Source organism: Aquarana catesbeiana, linkage group LG09 (genome assembly GCF_042186555.1).
Source record: "Aquarana catesbeiana isolate 2022-GZ linkage group LG09, ASM4218655v1, whole genome shotgun sequence".
In the NCBI taxonomy this organism is placed as follows: Eukaryota; Metazoa; Chordata; class Amphibia; order Anura; family Ranidae; genus Aquarana; species Aquarana catesbeiana.
In genome coordinates, this window is record NC_133332.1 from 314,521,793 (window position 1) to 314,539,892 (window position 18,100).

General features: G+C 41.5%; 1 protein-coding gene across 4 annotated transcripts in view; it reads right to left on the reverse strand.

Moving 5' to 3' along the window:
- Window positions 1–18,100, reverse strand: part of BRINP1 (BMP/retinoic acid inducible neural specific 1) — a 286,234-nt gene that overhangs the window by 154,359 nt on the left and 113,775 nt on the right. For all 4 annotated transcript variants that reach the window (XM_073600696.1, XM_073600693.1, XM_073600694.1 and 1 more), the window contains exons 2-3: window positions 4,922–5,177; window positions 859–1,049 (exon numbers count right to left, since the gene is read on the reverse strand). In XM_073600696.1, coding sequence (XP_073456797.1) covers window positions 859–1,049; window positions 4,922–5,127 — 397 coding nt within the window. In that variant the 5' untranslated portion in view covers window positions 5,128–5,177. The remainder of the gene's footprint in view (window positions 1–858; window positions 1,050–4,921; window positions 5,178–18,100) is intronic.

The window sequence follows — 18,100 nt, forward strand, 5'->3', positions numbered from 1 at the left end:
TGGCTGGTGAACCACCTATTTGATGATGCCTAAAGAGTTTAAGGTTCAGCATCACTTAGCAAAGCCAGCAGCATGACACCAAATATCTTTTTCGCTGTCTTTAAGGGTGGCATTCTGAAGACCACCTTAAGGGGGACATTCTTCCTATTGACCACCAATATAAGGAGCATTGATGATTTGGTTTTAGTAAGGGTTCCTCGAGACATGAAAATTATTTTTGGGGTTCCTCTAGGGTTAAAAGGTTGAGAAAGCCTGCTTTAGACACTAGATGTCCTTAGTCTTTTTTGGTGGAATAATGCTCAACTGTGCATTCAACCTGTAAACCCGAGGACATACTATGAAAAAAAGGGTGTCATTGTCCTGCTGCCTGCGGAGGTGTCACCAATGTGCCAATTCAATCATTCAATCATTGGCAAGGAGTGCCAAGGGGGGAAACCAGAAAAAGGAGCGCCGACGGGGGGGAAACAAGAAGTAGGAGTGCTGACGGGGAAAAGAATATATGCCATGAAGAATGAAGGGGGTCCAACCCGATACTAGCGAGGTGTACCTAATAAAGTGCCCAGTGAGTGTATAGCCTATGTTTTTTTTTTGTTTTTTTTATTATGTACTGGCCTACACCTAGGGCAGAATGGTTGAAGAAGCTCAATTTCAACCAGCAGAGATGACTCAGTCTCTAGAATAGATGACCTACATTCATAACCTGGTACCTTCATCAGAACTCTTATAAATTATACAGCAATGAGCACCAATATATCCGATTTGAACATAACCTTGACATTTGCAAACATAAGCACTCATACAGCGAGGCAGTTAATTAGCTATTTGGTTAATCAGTCAGCTTATGAGTTTGTGTCTTACCCCCCAGAGTAGCAGAGACCACCAAGTGGGTGCCGTATTTCTTGATGATGGTCTCGATGATCTGATGAGTGCTTGGCCTCCTTCCTAGAAGCCTCAAACTCCGCTGAAATTCAGGCATCAAGGGCAAGATACTTTTCTGAGGCTCCTTACGATCCACTGCTATGTTCCTCACCTTCCAGCGGGCAAATTCCCTTTGAAACAAATATAGGAAAGCAGTATTAGACATGAAAAACAAAAGTTTCATTCTGACAGAATTTCAGCATAAAGAGATGCTTTACCCTCCCCGCTATTATTTTGCTGGGTTGTCCTCAATTCAGATATTCACCCACCCAGCGGATCCAGCGTTGACCTGCTGAGATCCTCTTCTCAGCAACTGCCATTCAGGGCCCGTGCCGCAATATTCATCTGTGAGATCATCAGGAGGTGCCCGTCTCTTCCTAGGTTCAGCTACAGACTTCCAATGATGCCTTCCCCCCCTCTTCTACTTTACATGCAGTGCTCCCGTTGCCTCCTGGGATAGCTAAGCCACATATCCTATCATATCTACCCAACGGATCCAGCGTTGACCTGCTGAGATCCTCTTCTCAGCAACTGCCGTTCAGGACCCCTGCCGCCCTCTTCTTCTGTGAGATCATCAGGAGGTGCCCGTCTCTTCCTAGGTTCAGCTACAGCCTTCCAATGATGCCCTCCCTCTTCTACTTTACATGCAGTGCTCCCGTTGCCTCCTGGGATAGCTAAGCCACATATCCTATCACATCTACCCAGCGGATCCAGCGTTGACCTGCTGAGATCCTCTTCTCAGCAACTGCCGTTCAGGGCCCATGCCGCCATCTTCATCTGTGAAATCATCAGGAGGTGCCCATCTCTTCCTAGGTTCAGCTACAGCCTTCCAATGATGCCCTCCCCCCCTCTTCTACTTTACATGCAGTGCTCCCGTTGCCTCCTGGGATATGCAAGCCACATAACCTATCATATCTACCCAGCGGATCCAGCGTTGACCTGCTGAGATCCTCTTCTCAGCAACTGCTGTTCAGGGCCCCGGGCACCGGTGGGCACTGTTGTAATTTGCCTAGGCGATCTCAGGAATGGCCAAAAACGTTGCCAAGAAAAAAGTAAGCAAACAAAAATAAAAAAATGTGTCAATTTGTGTAGGGGGGGTTTGGGGTGGATGAAAGTTGTTTTTGAGGGCTAAGATCCACTTAAAGCTGGTCATACACGAGGAGATTTTCAAAATAATAATATTTTGGGCTAGGTTTTATTTATTTATTATTGATAGCAAAAAAATCAGGATATATTCATTACCATTAGCCACCAAATGAAAGCCTAGCTTGTCTTTGTTTATGGAAGAGTGACAAGAAGAAAGACATTGTTGAAAGAAAACCATAAGACGTCCCATTTGCAGTTTGTGAGAAGCCATGTGGAGGACACAGCAAACATGTGGAAGAAGGTGCTCTGGTCAGAGGAGACCAAAATTGAACTTTTTGGCCTAAAAGCAAAATACTATGGGGTTGATTTACTAAAACTGGAGCACTCAGAATATGGTGCAGCTGTGCATAGTAGCCAATCAGCTTTCAACTTCAGCTTGTTCAATTAAGCTTTGGCAATAAAACCTGGAAGCTGATTGGTTTCTATGCAGAACTGCACCAGATTCTGCACTCTCCAGGTTTAGTAAATCAACCCCTATGCGTGGCGGAAAACTAACACTGCACATCACCCTGAACACACCATCCCCACCGTGAAACATGGTGGTGGCAGCTTCATGTTGTGTGGATGCTTTCCTTCAGCAGGGACGGGGAAGCTGGTCAGAGTTGATGGGGAGATGGATGGAGCCAAATAAATGTTAGAGTCTACAAAAGACTGGGGAGGAGGTTCACCTTCCAGCAGGACAACGACCCGAAGCATACAGCCAGAGCTACAATGGAATGGTTTAGATCAAAGCATATTCATGTGTTAGAATGGTCCAGTCACAGTCCAGACCTAAATCCCATTGAGGATCTGTGGCAAGACTTGAAAATTGCTGTTCACAGACGCTCTCCATCCAATCTGACAGAGCTTGAGATATTTTGCAAAGAAGAATGGGCAGAAATGTCCCTCTCTAGATGTGCAAAGCTGGTAGAGACATCCCTAAAAAGACTTGCAGCTGTAATTGCAGCGAAAGGCGGTTCTACAAAGCATTGACTCCGGGGGGCGCCATACAAATGTCCCCCCCACACTTTTGACATATTTATTTGTAAAAATTTTGAAAACCATTTATCAATGTCCTTCTACCTCACAATTATGAGCCACTTTGTGTTGGTCGATCACATAAACTCCCAATAAAATACATTTACGTTTTTGGTTGTAACATGACAAAATGTGGAGAATTTCAAGGGGTATGAATACTTTTTCAAGGCACTGTAAATATCACAAAATACTGTAAATGCAAAGATTCGTACAGATGTCCAGCACAGCACAATTATACCTACTTGAATTTGAAAATACACTTAATTATTTTTTTAATAAATACATAACTGTATTTATTGGTTGTTTTTTTTTTTTTAATTTTCTGGCTGGAGTTCAGCTTTAATTAGTACTGAAGTACTGAAATGTTAAAAAATATTTTTATTAACAAGTATCATTATAAACTATGATAAAACTATTATTATATATAATATAAATAACACTAAATAGTTGCAAAGTTTAGTACAGATGTCCAGCAAAGCATAATTGTACTACTTACATTTTAAAATACAGTTAATTATTTTTAATAAATACATAACTGTATTTATTGGTTGTGTTTTTAATATCTGGCTGGAGTTCAGCTTTAATTTCTGAAATTAATTTATGTTAAAAAATCGGAAAAGTACTGAAATGTTGAAAATATTTTTATTAACAGGTATTGCCTATCATTATAAACTATGATAAATATAAAACTATGATTAATATAATATAAATAACACTAAATAGTTGCAAAGGTATGTACAGATGACCAGCACAGCACAACTGCACTGCTTGAATTTTTAAAACACATTATTTTTAAAATGCATTTCATTATTATTGTTTTTTTTTATAAATACATAACTATATTCATTGGTTGTTTTTTTGTTTTTTTTATATCTAGCTGGAGTTCAGATTTAATTTTTGAAATGAATTTATGTTAAAAACCAATAACTATTGAAATGTTAAAAATATTTTTATTTAAAAAAGTATTGCATATCAATATAAATTAATATAAAACTATTATTAATATAATATAAATAACACTAAATAGTTGCAAAGTTTAGTACAGATGTCCAGCAAAGCATGATTGCACTGCTTACATTTTAAAATACAGTTCATTATTTTTAATAAATACATAACTGTATTTATTGGTTGTGATTTTTAATATCTGGCTGGAGTTCAGCTTTAATTTCTGAAATTAATTTATGTTAAAAAATCGGAAAAGTATTGAAATGTTAAAAAATATTTTTATTAACAGGTATTCCATATCATTATAAACTATGATAAATATAAAACTATGATTAATATAATATAAATAACACTAAATATTTGCGTAGCGCATTGACAGATGCTTCACCGCTTTTTTTTTTTTCTTAGCTTTTTTGTGTTTTTTTTTTGTGGCGCGTTTTTTGGCGCACATTTGAATGGGCCTCCCTCTGCTCCAAAAATGCTCCAAAGAAGACCAGGTGCGTTTGGCGTTGCAATTTTTGCCACGATTTTAGCACGTTTTAGGCTAAACAATGACAATCACTGCAAAATCACGCCGCGCTTGGGGCGCCATTAAGAAATAATAGCATCGCATTCCGCCCTTGATTCAAGTACGCTCAGGTTTAAACAGAGCCTAAAAGAAGGCTACAAGGTGGAGAATCTAGTCCTGTGACTCTCAAACCCATATAATCAGCCGCTCCTCCAATCACAGAGTTCTTTGTGGAACGATAGGCTGAGAAAATGCTGTAGGACATTGCATACTCTAGCTATTACCTGCATTTTACGAATGGGCTATAAAGGTCCCCATGGTTCATTATATTAATACTGTGCATGCAACGAAACACATATCATTAAAGAGATAATTAAAAGTTTCAACCTGTAAATCTTGTATCTAGTTGAGTAGCCCTGCCGGTGCCTCTCCACAAAGGACAGGTAACTCCGGGAATGATGAAATGGTCCTCGATCAGAGATAATCCAGTCAAACTCTTTGGAGACATGTTCCTGGGATTGGAATGATTTCTGAACTGTGATCTGCTCCCAAATAAACAGGAAGGAGAGCAACTTGAATAGACGCCAGCTCATGCTTCTCCCTCTGCTTCTCCCCTCTCATTATTGCTCCATTTTTTGGAGTCCTGCATGGGAAAGACAAAAAGGAAACAATTGTTAAAAATATGAATATATCGGTCTTCAAAAAAGGTAGCATCAGAAGCATGATATGGTGCTAGTAATGGTTTTACAATAGAGCGAAGAAGGTTAAAGAGAAATTGTAATGATCTTGGGTTAATTGTATTGCTTAATACATTTTAATAGAGTAAAAGGGGGCACTTCCCCAATGACCACCAAGGAACATTTCTCGCTCCCCTGAACATCAATGAAACGGATACTTCTTCACTGATCACCAACGTAAGGGGACACTTTTCCATTCCCACATTCCCACACTTTGAATTTTAATTTTTTTTAACTATATACCTATTAGGGACAAAGGATTCCCAGAGCACTATAGGATCACTAACGAGATAGCACAGCAGAAGTAGCTCCCTTTCAGACATGGTTATCTCTAAAATTTGGGGCTGAGCCCTCAGATAAGGAGTTGCTTTTGTTTTAACTCAGACTTTTGCATCCATGGTTCTGTGGTGTGCCAGAGTTTCTCCAAATGTTAGTAAGGGTCGTGTTAAGCAGTGAAGAGAGCAGATTGATGTTCTACAAACTCTGACCATCAGTGTAAGGGGATTTTTCCACCAACTGCCCAATGTATAGGGACTTCTCCATCAACTACCCAATGTATGGGAACTTCTCCATGAACTACCCAATGTAAACTGATCTTTCCACCAACTACCCAATGAAAAATGGTTTTTCTACTAACTACTCAAGGTATGGGGACTTCTCCATCAACTACCCAATATAAAATGGCTTTTCCATCAACTAACCAATGTAAGAGGACGTCTGCATCAACTACTCAATGTATGGGGACTTGCCCACTTACCACCCAATGTAAAATGACTTTTCCACCAACTACCCAATGTATAGGCACTTCTCCATCAACTACCCAATGTAAAATGGCTTTTCCACCAACTACCCAATGTAAGGGGGCTTCTCCATCAACTACCCAGTGTAAAATGGCTTTTCCACCAACTACCCAATGTATGGGGACTTCTCCATCAACTACTCGATGCAAGGGAACTTCTCCATCAACTACCCAGTGTAAAATGGCTTTTTCACCAACTACTAAATGTATGGGGACTTCTCCATCAACTACTCGATGCAAGGGAACTTCTCCATCAACTACCCAATCTAAAATGGCTTTTTCACCAACTACTAAATGTATGGGGACTTCCACATCAACTACCCAATATAAAATGGCTTTTTCACCAACTACCCAATATAAGGGAACTTCCACATCAACTACCCAATGTAAAATGGCTTTTCCACCAACTTCCCAATGCGAGATGACTTCTCCATAAACTATCCAATGTAAAATGGCTTTTCCATGAACTACTCAATGTATAGGGACTTCTCCATCAACTACCCAATGTAAAATGGTTTTCCACCAACTACCCACTGTTTGATACATTTTCAAGGGGCACTTCCCCAATGGCTACCAATGACCAAGGGAAATGTCTTGCTCCCCTGACCATCAATGTAAGGGGACACTTCACTAATCACCAATGTTCGGGGACACTTGTCAATTCCCACACTTTGACATTTTTTTTTTTTTTTCATTTTCTTATTACTTTGGAACAAAGGATTCCCAGAGCACTAAAGGATCACTAAATAAATAGCATAGCAGAAGCAGCTCCTTTTCAGACATAGCCATCTCTGAAATTTGGGGCTGAGCCCTCAGATTAGGGAGGAACTTTTTTGCTCTAACTCAGACTTTTGCATCCAGGGTTCTGTGGCGTGCCAGAGTTTCTCCAAACATTTTTAAGGGTTGTCCTAGGCAGTAAACGGCAGCAGATTGATGTCCCACCAACACTGGCCACTAGTGAAAGGGGGCTTTTCCACCAACTACCCAAATGTAAGCAGGCTTCTCCACCAACTACCCAATGTAAAATATTTTTTCCACTAACTAGCCAATGTAAGGGGACTTTTCCATCAACTACCCAATGTAAAATGGCTTTTACACCAACTACTCAACGTAAGGGGGCTTTTCTACTGAATACAAATTCAAGAGGTCACAGCTACACTGAACACCACTGTTAGGGGGGCCTATGTATGAATAACTTATCCACTGATCACCAAAGCAAGGGGCCCTACGCTGACCACATATGTAACAGGGCCCTTCTCCACTGATCGCTAGTGAAGAAAGAAACTTCTCCACTGGCAACCAATGTAAGGGGGCACTTTTCCACTGACTATTACTGCAAGGGGGCACTTCTCCACCAACCACAAATGTCAGAAGCACATCTTCACTGACCACCAATGCAAGGAGAAATTTCTCCACTGCCCATCAATGTTAAGGGGGCACCTCTCAACTGAACATGTATGTAAGGTGCAAATCTGCACTGACCAAAAGGGCACATTTCTATGAACTATCAACAAAAGGGGACATTTGTCCACTGTCCACCTATGTAATGTGGCACATATCCACTGATCACCAAAGCAAATGGGTACTTTTCCACTAACCATTTGGAGGACACTTATCCACTGACCACTAATATTAGGGGGCAACTCTCCACTGATCAAGAATCTAATAGGCACTTCTTGGTTGACCACCAGTACAAGGGGGCACTTCTCCAGTGATCACTAATGACCAGGGGAACACTTCTCCCCTGAGCACCAATGTAAGGGGACACATCTTTTCTGATCACAATCTAAGGGGACACTTCTTCACTGATCACCAATGTAAAGGGACACTACTCCATATCCTTGTATTTATTATAGCTTCAGCTTACTGATTGTAACAATGTACAACGATCTGTACATATAATAGCTTTAGCAAGGGTTCCCTAAGACTTGAAGATTATTTCAACGGTTCCTCAATGGTAAAACAAAAAAGGACTCTGTAGCTCATTCTGTTCTATGTATACAACACAGGTAGGAAAAGATTCAATGAAAGGATGCTACAGCTTTAACGTGTTGGCTGGAGAAAATACGAAATCATATTCTTATGCAAGGATTCCTAATATTTTTAAATAGGGGGCATAAGAAATGGTTAATTTTTTTGCATACTGGCAACTGCCAGGGACAGCAGGCCGGTGTTTTTTTGCTGGAGGTGTTATAAGCTGTTTTTAGTTCACAGCACCTGCAGTTGAGGGACAATTGGTGGAAACAGGTGGCCCCATGGTGGTAATAATGTACTAAAACAGAGGAACGCTTAAAAAGAAAGTCACATACTTCATTTACAATGCTTCTGAATGTCACACAAACCTGCATTCAGTTTTAAATTACCCTAGTTCCTAATTATAATTTAAAATTAATAGAAAAAACACTCACACATGACCTTTGATATAAAGATAAGTAAACCACAAAAGCACAAAATTGCGAAATAAGGTCTAAGTAGCCCCTAAAAGGTTAATTCAGATAAATAAACCAGAATTAAAGCAGTCAATCAGATGTAAATGACCAGAAGTTTTAGGTTTTCTGTTTCAGAATGACTGTGCCTTTGATGCACAAAGCCAGCCCCATAAAGATATGTTTTGACCAGTCTGAGCTGGAGGAGCTTGAGTGGCCTGCAGAGAACCCTGATCTTAACCCTACTGAACACCTTCGGATGAATTAGAATGCCAACTGTGAGCCAGATCTTCTCAAACAACATAAGTTCCTGGCGTCACAAATGGGCAAAATAGCCACAGATGCTCTCCAAAATATTGTAGAAAGCCTTCTCAGAAGAACTGTTATGCAGCGTACGCACGGTCGGAATTTCCGACGGGAATGTTCGATGTGAGCTTCTTGTTGGAAATTCCGACCGTGTGTAGGCTCCATCGGACATTTGCTGTCGGACTTTCCGCCAACAAATGTTTGAGAGCAGGTCCTCAAATTTTCCGACAACAAACTTTGTTGTCGGAAATTCCGAGCGTGTGTACCCAAGTCCGATGCACAAAAGTCCACGCATTCTTCGAATCAAGCAGAAGGGCCGCATTGGCTATTGAACTTCATTTTTCTCGGCTCGTTGTACGTCTTGTACGTCACCGTGTTCTTGATGTTCGGAATTTCTGACAACATTTGTGTGACTGTGTGTATGCAGGACAAGCTTGAGCCAACATCCTTCAGAAAAAAATCCACGGTTTTGTTGTCGGAATGTCCGATCATATGTGTATGCGACATTATAGTCAAAAAGGGAGAACTCTATATTGATGACCATGGTTTGACCTGCACAGAGCCCTGGCCTTAACCCCTCTGAACACTTTTGGGCCATATTGGAGTATTCATTGAGGACGAGGTCTTATATATACACACACACACACTATATTGTCAAAAGTATTGGGATGCCTGTCTTTACACTCAGATGAACTTTAATGGCTTCCCAGTTTTCGTCTGTAGGGTTCAATATTGAGTTGGCCCACCCTTTGCAGCTTTAACAGCTTTAACTCTCCTGGGAAGGCTGTCTACAAGGTTTAGGAGGGTGTCTATGGGAATGTATCATCATTTTTTCAGAGGGGCATTTGTGAGGTCAGGCAAGGTTGGGCGAGAAGGCCTGGCTCCCAGTCTCCTCTCTAATTCATACGAAAGGTATTCTATCAGGTTAAGGCCAGGCCAGCCAAGTTCCTCCACCCCAAACTCGCTCATCCGTTTCTTTATGGACCTTGCTTTGTGCACTGGTCCAAATCATTTGGTGGAGGGGGGATTATTGCGTGGGGCTGTTTTTCAGGGGTTGAACTTGGCCCCTTAGTTCCAGTGAAGGTAACTCTTAAGGTGTCAGCATACCAAGACATTTTGGACAATTTCATGCTTCCAACTTTGTGGGAACAGTTTGGGGATGGCCCCTTCCTGTTCCAGCATGACTGCGCACCAGTGCACAAAGCAAGGTCCATAAAGACATGGATGAGCGAGTTTGGGGTGGAGGAACTTGACTCGCTTTCACAGATTCCTGACCTCAACCCGATAGAACACCTTTGGGATGAATTAGAGCGGAGAGTGCGAGCCAGGTCTTCTCTCCAACATCAGTGCCTGACCTCACAAAAGAGCATCTGGAAGAATAGTCAAACATTCCCATAGACACACTCCTAAACCTTGTGGACAGCCTTCCCAGAAAAGTTGAAGCTGTTATAGCTGCAAAGGGTGGGCCAAATCAATATTGAACTCTACAGACTAAGACTGGGATGCTTTGTGGACAGCCTTCCAAGAAGAGTTGAAGCTGTTATAGCTGCAAAGGGTGGGCCAACTCAATATTGAACCCTACGGACTAATGCCCCGTACACACGGTCGGATTTTCCGACGGAAAATGTGTGATAGGACCTTGTTGTCCTATCATTCCGACCGTGTGTAGGCTCCTTCACACATTTTCCATCAGATTTTCCTGACACACAAAGTTTGAGAGCAGGATATAAAATTTTCCGACAACAAAATCCGTTGTCGGAATTTCCGATCGTGTGTACACAAATCCGACGCACAAAGTGCCACACATGCTCAGAATAAATAAAGAGATGAAAGCTATTGGCTACTGCCCCGTTTATAGTCCCGACGTACATGTTTTACGTCACCGCGTTCAGAATGATCGGATTTTCCGACAACTTTGTGTGATCGTGTGTATGCAAGACAAGTTTGAGCCAACATTCGTCAGAAAAAATCCTAGGATTTTGTTGTCGGAATGTCCGAACAAAGTCCGACCGTGTGTACGGGGCATAAGACTGGGATACCTTGTGGACAGCCTTCCCAGAAGAGTTGAAGCTGTTATAGCTACAAAGGGTGGGCCAACTCAATATTGAACCCTACGGACTAAGACTGGGATGCCATTAAAGTTCATGTGCGTGTAAAGGCAGGTGTCCCAATACTTTTGGTAAATGGTGTGTGTGTGTGTGTGTGTGTATATATATATATATATATATATATATATATATATATATATATATATATATATAAAATCTGTTGTTATATGTATATATAAACTTACTGTATAAATTGAGAACAGAGTAATAATGCCTACAGTAGTATCTTAGACGCAAAGGCATCTCTAAAGTGACTGAGTGTAATACACAAAACAGGCAGATCTACAGTGAGATTAATACGTTTCAAAATGTAATTTAAATATACATATACATCACTAGACCCAGGATGCTCAGAGAAAGTCAGCGGGATGCTCAATGGCGCTTCTCGTTAAGAATCATAATAAGTAATGTAATTAATCATGGTGTCTTCTTGGAAATGGGACCAAAAATAGTTAATTTAACCTTTATATCTTACATCACCTATGTACCTTTTATTTATTGCGTATCTGGAGACCAAGGTAACGTGTACAAGGTAGGATCAGTCATTTGATATTCTACCAAAGCCTTTTTGGTCATGTCTCATAGAGCTGGCTCTAACATCCCTCTTGTTCTCTCTAGTCTCCGATGCGTTGCTCTCGCACGCAGTGCAGTTTAATAAAACAAGGTATCCTGTACCTATAATCTGTACTAGTTTGCATTTGGATTGACTTAAGTCAGCAATATTTAATGAAGAGGATAATTGATTTGTTCTTGTATTTCAATATTTGTGCGATATGGTTTATGAACGTGCTGCAACACAAGCTTCTCATAACAAGCTGGCAATTAACATGTAAATGTGAAATCCCTACCCTGATCACTGATTGCTTTGGGGATTTTATAAGTCTGAGGAGATCAGGAAGAGAAAATGCATGTAGATATGTAAATATTAGCCGAGGGAGAGCAAATGTAGCTGTACTAGTGAAAAAAAAAAAAAAGAAATACATAGAGCATGAAAGCATAGACACAAACACACGTCTCCAAACAACACAAACGGGATCTAGCATAGGTCCTGCTTATTGGCTATAATAAATACAGCAGTCTTTCTCAACCTCTTAACTCCAGTGGGACCCGTGAAATAATTTTCAGGTGTCGAGGAACCCCTATTAAAACCAGTTTATCGGTGGTCAGAGGGAAAAAATACATTGGTGTCCAATGGGAAGAATGCCCCTTACATTGGCAACCAATGAGAAGAATGTCCCTTACATTGGTGATCAGTGAGAAGAATATTCCTTACATTGGTGATCAGTGAGAAGAATGTTCCTTACATTGGTGATCAGTGGGAAGAATATTCCTTACATTGGTGATCAGTGAGAAGAATGTTCCTTACATTGGTGATCAGTGAGAAGAATGCTCCTTACATTGGTGTCCATTGGAAAGAATGCCCCTTACATTGGTGTTCATTGAAATCATTTTCAGGTATCAAGGAACCTCTATTAAAACCAGTTTATTGGTGGTCAGAGGGAAAAATGCCCCTTATGTTGGTGTCCAATGGGGAGAATGCCTTTTACATTGGCAACCAATAAAAAAAAATGCCCCTTACATTTGTGTCCAGTGATAAGAATGCTCCTTACATTTGTGTCCAGTGAGAAGAATGTTCCTCACATTGGTGTCCATTGGGAAGATTGCCCCTTACATTGGTGTCCAATGGAAAGAATGCCCCATTTACTATGGCTATATACCAGCCTTTCTCAATGATTGTTCCATGGAACCTTAGGGTTCTGTCAGAGGTTACTATCAAGTACAAAGAGAAGGGCAACAGTCCCACTTATTGGCTATATTATATACAGTAGTCTTTCTCAACTTTCTTACCCCGGAGAACCCTTGAAATAATTTTCAGGTGTCAAGAAACCCCTACTAAAACCAGTTCATTGGAAGTCAGTGGGAATAATGCCCCTTACATTGTTATCCAGTAAAAAGAATGCCTCCTTTACTATGGCTATATACCAGCCTTTCTCAACGATTGTTCCATGGAACCCTAGGGTTCTGTCAAAGGTTACTATCAAGTACAAAGAGAAAGGCAACAGTCCCACTTATTGGCTATATTGTATACAGCAGTCTTTCTCAACCTTTTTACTCCAGAGGAACCCTTGAAATACTTTACAGGTGTCAAGAAACCCCCTACTAAAACCAGTTAATTGAAAGTCAATGGGAAAAACACCCCTTACACTGGTATCAAGAGGGAAGAATGCTCTTTATATTGGGGTCCAGTTGGAAGAATGTTCCTTACATTGGTAGTGCATTGGAAGAATGCCCCTCACATTTGTGTCCAATGGAAAGAGTGTCCCTTTTACTATGGCTATATACAGGCCTTTCTCAATGATTGTTCCATGGTACCCTAGGGTTCTGTCAGAGGTTACTTTCAGGTACCAAGAGAAAGGCACCAGTCCCACTTATTGGCTATATTGTATACAGCAGTCTTTCCCAACCTTTTACCCCAGATGAACCGTTGAAATAATTTTCAGGTGTCAAGGAACCCCCTACTACAACAAGTTCATTGAAAGTCAGTGGGAATAATGCCCCTTACATTGTTATCCAGTGAGAAGAATGCCCCTTACATTGGTGTCAATTGGGAAGAATGCTCCTTACATTGGTGTCCATTTCAAAAAAATGTATGTTCCTTACATTAGTGGTCCATGAAAATAATGCCCCTTACTTTGATGTCCAGTGGGAAGAATCCTTCTTACATTGGTGACCAGTGCAAAGAATGTTCCTTACATTGGTGGTCAGTGGGAAGATTGGCCCTTACTTTGGTTTCCAATGGGAAGAATGCCCTTCTTACTACAGGGTTCCCTCAGAGGTTACTTTCAAACAATGAGAGAAAGGAAGCCAATCTTCATGAAAAGCCTGGTGTATGTTTATTGAAATATATCATGCACAAGCTGATCCACCTGTCTCAAGTGCCCTAATTTGTTTCACTCCATCTGGAGCTATTTGTAGACTCTAGGAATAAGCCCCAGATGGAGTGAAACACATTAGGCCTCATGGGACAGATGTATCTGCTCGTGCATGATATATTTCAATAAACATACACAGGAGAGTGGCCTCATTTCTCTTGTTAAACAAACCTTTACATATCCCATAGCTCCCAACTGTCCCTGATTTCGAGCGATAGTCCCTGATTTGGAGCAATGTCCCTCTTGTTACTTGAGAGAGAGACTGCTGGAGGCCTGCACCCAGTGTTGGAGAGGTGAGGGGGAGTTATACCTGTAGCAGGACTGAACACCTTTCAGTGTATAAAAGTTCCTCCACAGCCCTAGCAAGCCCTGGAGGAAGCTTACGGTTCTGTGGAACACTGGTTGAGAATTGATTACCTATAAATAGAAGAGACATGGCATAAAATACTATGTCTGTATACCAGCTATTCTCAACCAGTGTTCCATGGAAACCTAAAGTTCCTCCAGACGTTCCTAGGGCTGCGCTTGATTGACCTCCTATCTGAAGATGCCTTCATTGTTCCGAAGCCAAAAGACTTTTGGTGTCATACAGTTGGATCTGCCAAGTGGTGTGGTTCTGGAATAATGATAGGTCAATCAGCCACAGCCTTAGCAACCTGTGGAGGAACTTTAGGGTTTCACGGAATGACTGATATACAGAGATAGTATGTTATTCCATGTCTCTTCTACGTATAGTTAGCCCCAGAGAAAGTAAAGCTTTACGGGTAGACTACCCGACTGGGGGGGAATAATTTGGCCAATGAAAGAGCTAATGAGTGTAATGGGACTGTAGTAAAGAAGACAACCAGCCTAAGGTAGAGAGGAACCACAGAGGCTGTTTAAGAGCTTGGACTATGGATGCCAAACGGCCATTCCAGACGCTACTGTGGAGCAGAAATTATTTTTTCGCCCACCTACACCCTTTTGTTCAGCACTTAAAGAGAGCCTGCTGTCAGACCATTGATTTCAACAACTAATCACAGCGGTCTTGTTGTCAGGAAGTCCTTCAAGTCCCCCACGTGAAAAGACCCAGTTAAAGGCCAGAATTAGAAAAGAAGGGGTGAAACCCATGCTGCAGTGTTGATAATGGTTCCCAAGAGCCAGCCCACTGCTTGAATTAGGACCAAGGGGTCTTGAGAGGTGTACTGAGGCAAGGTGCTGTGATGTTTCCCAGGAAGCTATGTACAGCACTCAGCCGGCCCTTCCCTGGAGCACTGAGTGATGACATCACTGGGTCTAAAATAACGTATGTAATGAAAACGAAAAGTTTTTAATTAAAAAATGTAATTAACATTCCTTTGTGCTAGAAAAGCTTTCCTTATATCTGGAATCCACTTTCCGGTTCTCCTCCTCTCCGTCAGCTCCACACTGTGTGTATCTGCCATTTTGACACCGCTATGAACACTAAAACCATTTTACATAGTTAGATTGAAAGAAAAACTAAAGGTTCATCAAACTCAACCAACAGACAAAATTAATTAAAAGCCAAAGTCCACAGAGCACTCAACCCGCAGATGATCCAGGGGAAGGCAAAAAAATATATAAATCATGGTTGAATTTTCTCCAGCAAGGAAAAAGAAATCTTCCTTATCCCCCAAGGCAATCAGATATCCCTTGAATCAACAATCTACAGTGTTATTACTTATAAATATTAATAGCCAGTTATAGTCTGCGCATTTAGAAGCACATCCAGCCTTTTTTTTTTAACAGCCAACTGAATTGGCTAGAACTCCTGTGGAAGTCTATTCCAAATTTCCATAGCTCATACTGGTAAAAAGTCTTTCTCTGATGTGAATGGTTAAACCTCTGTTCCTATAGGAGTACAGGGTGCCCTCTTTGTCAAATGCAATGCCCCTTAAAGCAGAACTTAACTTACCTAAACAAAATTTTTTTACTTAGCCCCACCCCCCCTTTTACACAAATTCTGAAATGTTTTATTCTATTTATTTTACCAATTTGTTTCCTTTTGTGTGACATGTTGGTTATGTGATAAGACAAAGCACTGAGGTCTTAAGGAATGAAGAATGCAGCTTTACTCGTTTAGGAGAACAGCATGTAGGTGTGAGAACAGCATTACAGGAGAGAGCAGAGCAGATGAGACACTGAGATTTTGAATGTAGACTTCAGCTTTACTTGTAGAGGAGAAAAACATACAGGCGTGAGAACAGCATTACAGGAGAGAGCAGAGCAGATGAGACACTGAGATTTTGAATGTAGAATTCAGCTTTACTTGTACAGGAGAACAGCATGTAGGTGTGAGAACAGCATTACAGGAGAGAGTAGAGCAGATAAGACACTGAGATTTTGAATGTAGAATTCAGCCTTACTCGTATAGGAGAACAGCATACAGGTGTGAAACCAGCATTACAGGAGAGAGCAGAGCAGATGAGACACTGAGATTTTGAATGTAGAATTCAGCTTTACTTGTACAGGAGAAAACATACAGGTGTGAGAACAGCAATATAGGAGAGAGCAGAGCAGATGAGACACTGAGATTTTGAATGTAGAATTCAGCTTTACTTGTAGAGGAGAAAAACATACAGGTGTGAGAACAGCATTACAGGAGAGAGCAGAGCAGATGAGACACTGAGATTCTGAATGTAGAATTCAGCTTTACACATATAGGAGAACAGCATGCAGGTGTGAGAACAGCATTACAGGAGAGAGCAGAGAAAGAAAAAAAAATCTTCCTTCCTGTGCAGAATATACAAGTATATATAAACACACAGACACTAGTATATCACTACAGGGCCATCTATAGTTCGGAGTTTATAGCACATGCTGTTGCACTTCCAACATTGCAAGGTAGCACTTCCTGGGATTGCTACATCACAGCTATCCCAGGAGGCAGGGTGTTACTAAGCTGTATGTTTGCGGCACATGTGTACACATGTGACAGATTTCACATCAGAGCTCCCCAATTCCACACACATCAGAGGTCCCCCATTTCACATCAGGGGCCCCCCATTTTACATTAGACCCCCTTTTTACACCAGAGTCCCCCTTTCACATCAGAGGCACACCTTTAACATCACAATCCCCCCTTTCACATTAGAATCCCCCTTTCACATCAAAGGTTCTCCATTTCACATCAAAGTCCCCCTTTTTACATCAGAGGTCCCCCATTTCACATCAGAGAGAGATATAAATCTCCTAATCCCATCAGACCCTCCCCCCACATCAAACACTCCCCATTACATTAAAGCCCCGCCCCCTTCACATCAGAGTACCCCTTTCATATCAGAGGCCCCCCAAAACACATCATTGTCCCTCTCCCTTTGCATTGGAATTCCCCTTTACCATCACAAGCCACCCCCCCACCCCCCATCACACCAGAATCGCTGTGGGCTGGGTAAAATCTTGTGGATAAACTCTAGATGTTCTCACTCTGATGGGCAACATCATTCAACCCACTTCTTTTGAGCCAAACTCATGCTGGATCCATCCCCAGCATGTGATTGTACAATGAAAGAAGAATCGGGGTATGGAATAATATGTGACCTCCTCCCCTGCCTCAGGCACATAGGCTGAAAGATGAAGTTGTCATCCAGTTCACTACCTCTCAGAACCCCCACAGCATAGAAATTATTCAGCCGTTATTAAAGCAGTATTTATTTTTCTGCCCCTAGATGTCCTCTGCATCATTCAATCCACTTTCTCTAAACCTATCTTGGACCCACCCCCAGCCTGTGACTGGACAGTAAAAGGAGAAGCAGCACAGTGATGAGCTCTGCTCTCTGTCACACTCCTTTCTCCTCCTATCAGCGTGCTCCTTGTAAGAAAGCCAGGAGTGGTGAAATGCGTCAAGGGTGGTTGGCTCTTGGGTAGAGACAATACTGTATGCTGTCAATTCATTGATTATTAAAAAATACTGCAAGAGATGCTAAGTGGAGTGTGGTTGAGATTCTTTCATTCTCTGAAACGACTCTGAGCATGTCCTCTCTTCCTGTGCTCAGAGGACTTCCAGAGTTCCCTGAAGCAACTCTGAGCATGTTCCCTCCTTTAGTACTCACAGGAGTTCCAGAGTTCTCTGAAATTACTCTGAGCATGTCCTCTCCTCCAGTACTCAGAGGACTTCCATAGTTCCTTGAAACAACTCTGAGCATGTTCCCTCCTCTAGTACTCATAGGACTTCCAGAGTTCCCAGAAATGACTCTGAACATGTCCTCTTTTCCAGTACTCAAAGGACTTCCACAGTTTCCTTAAATGATTTACGAG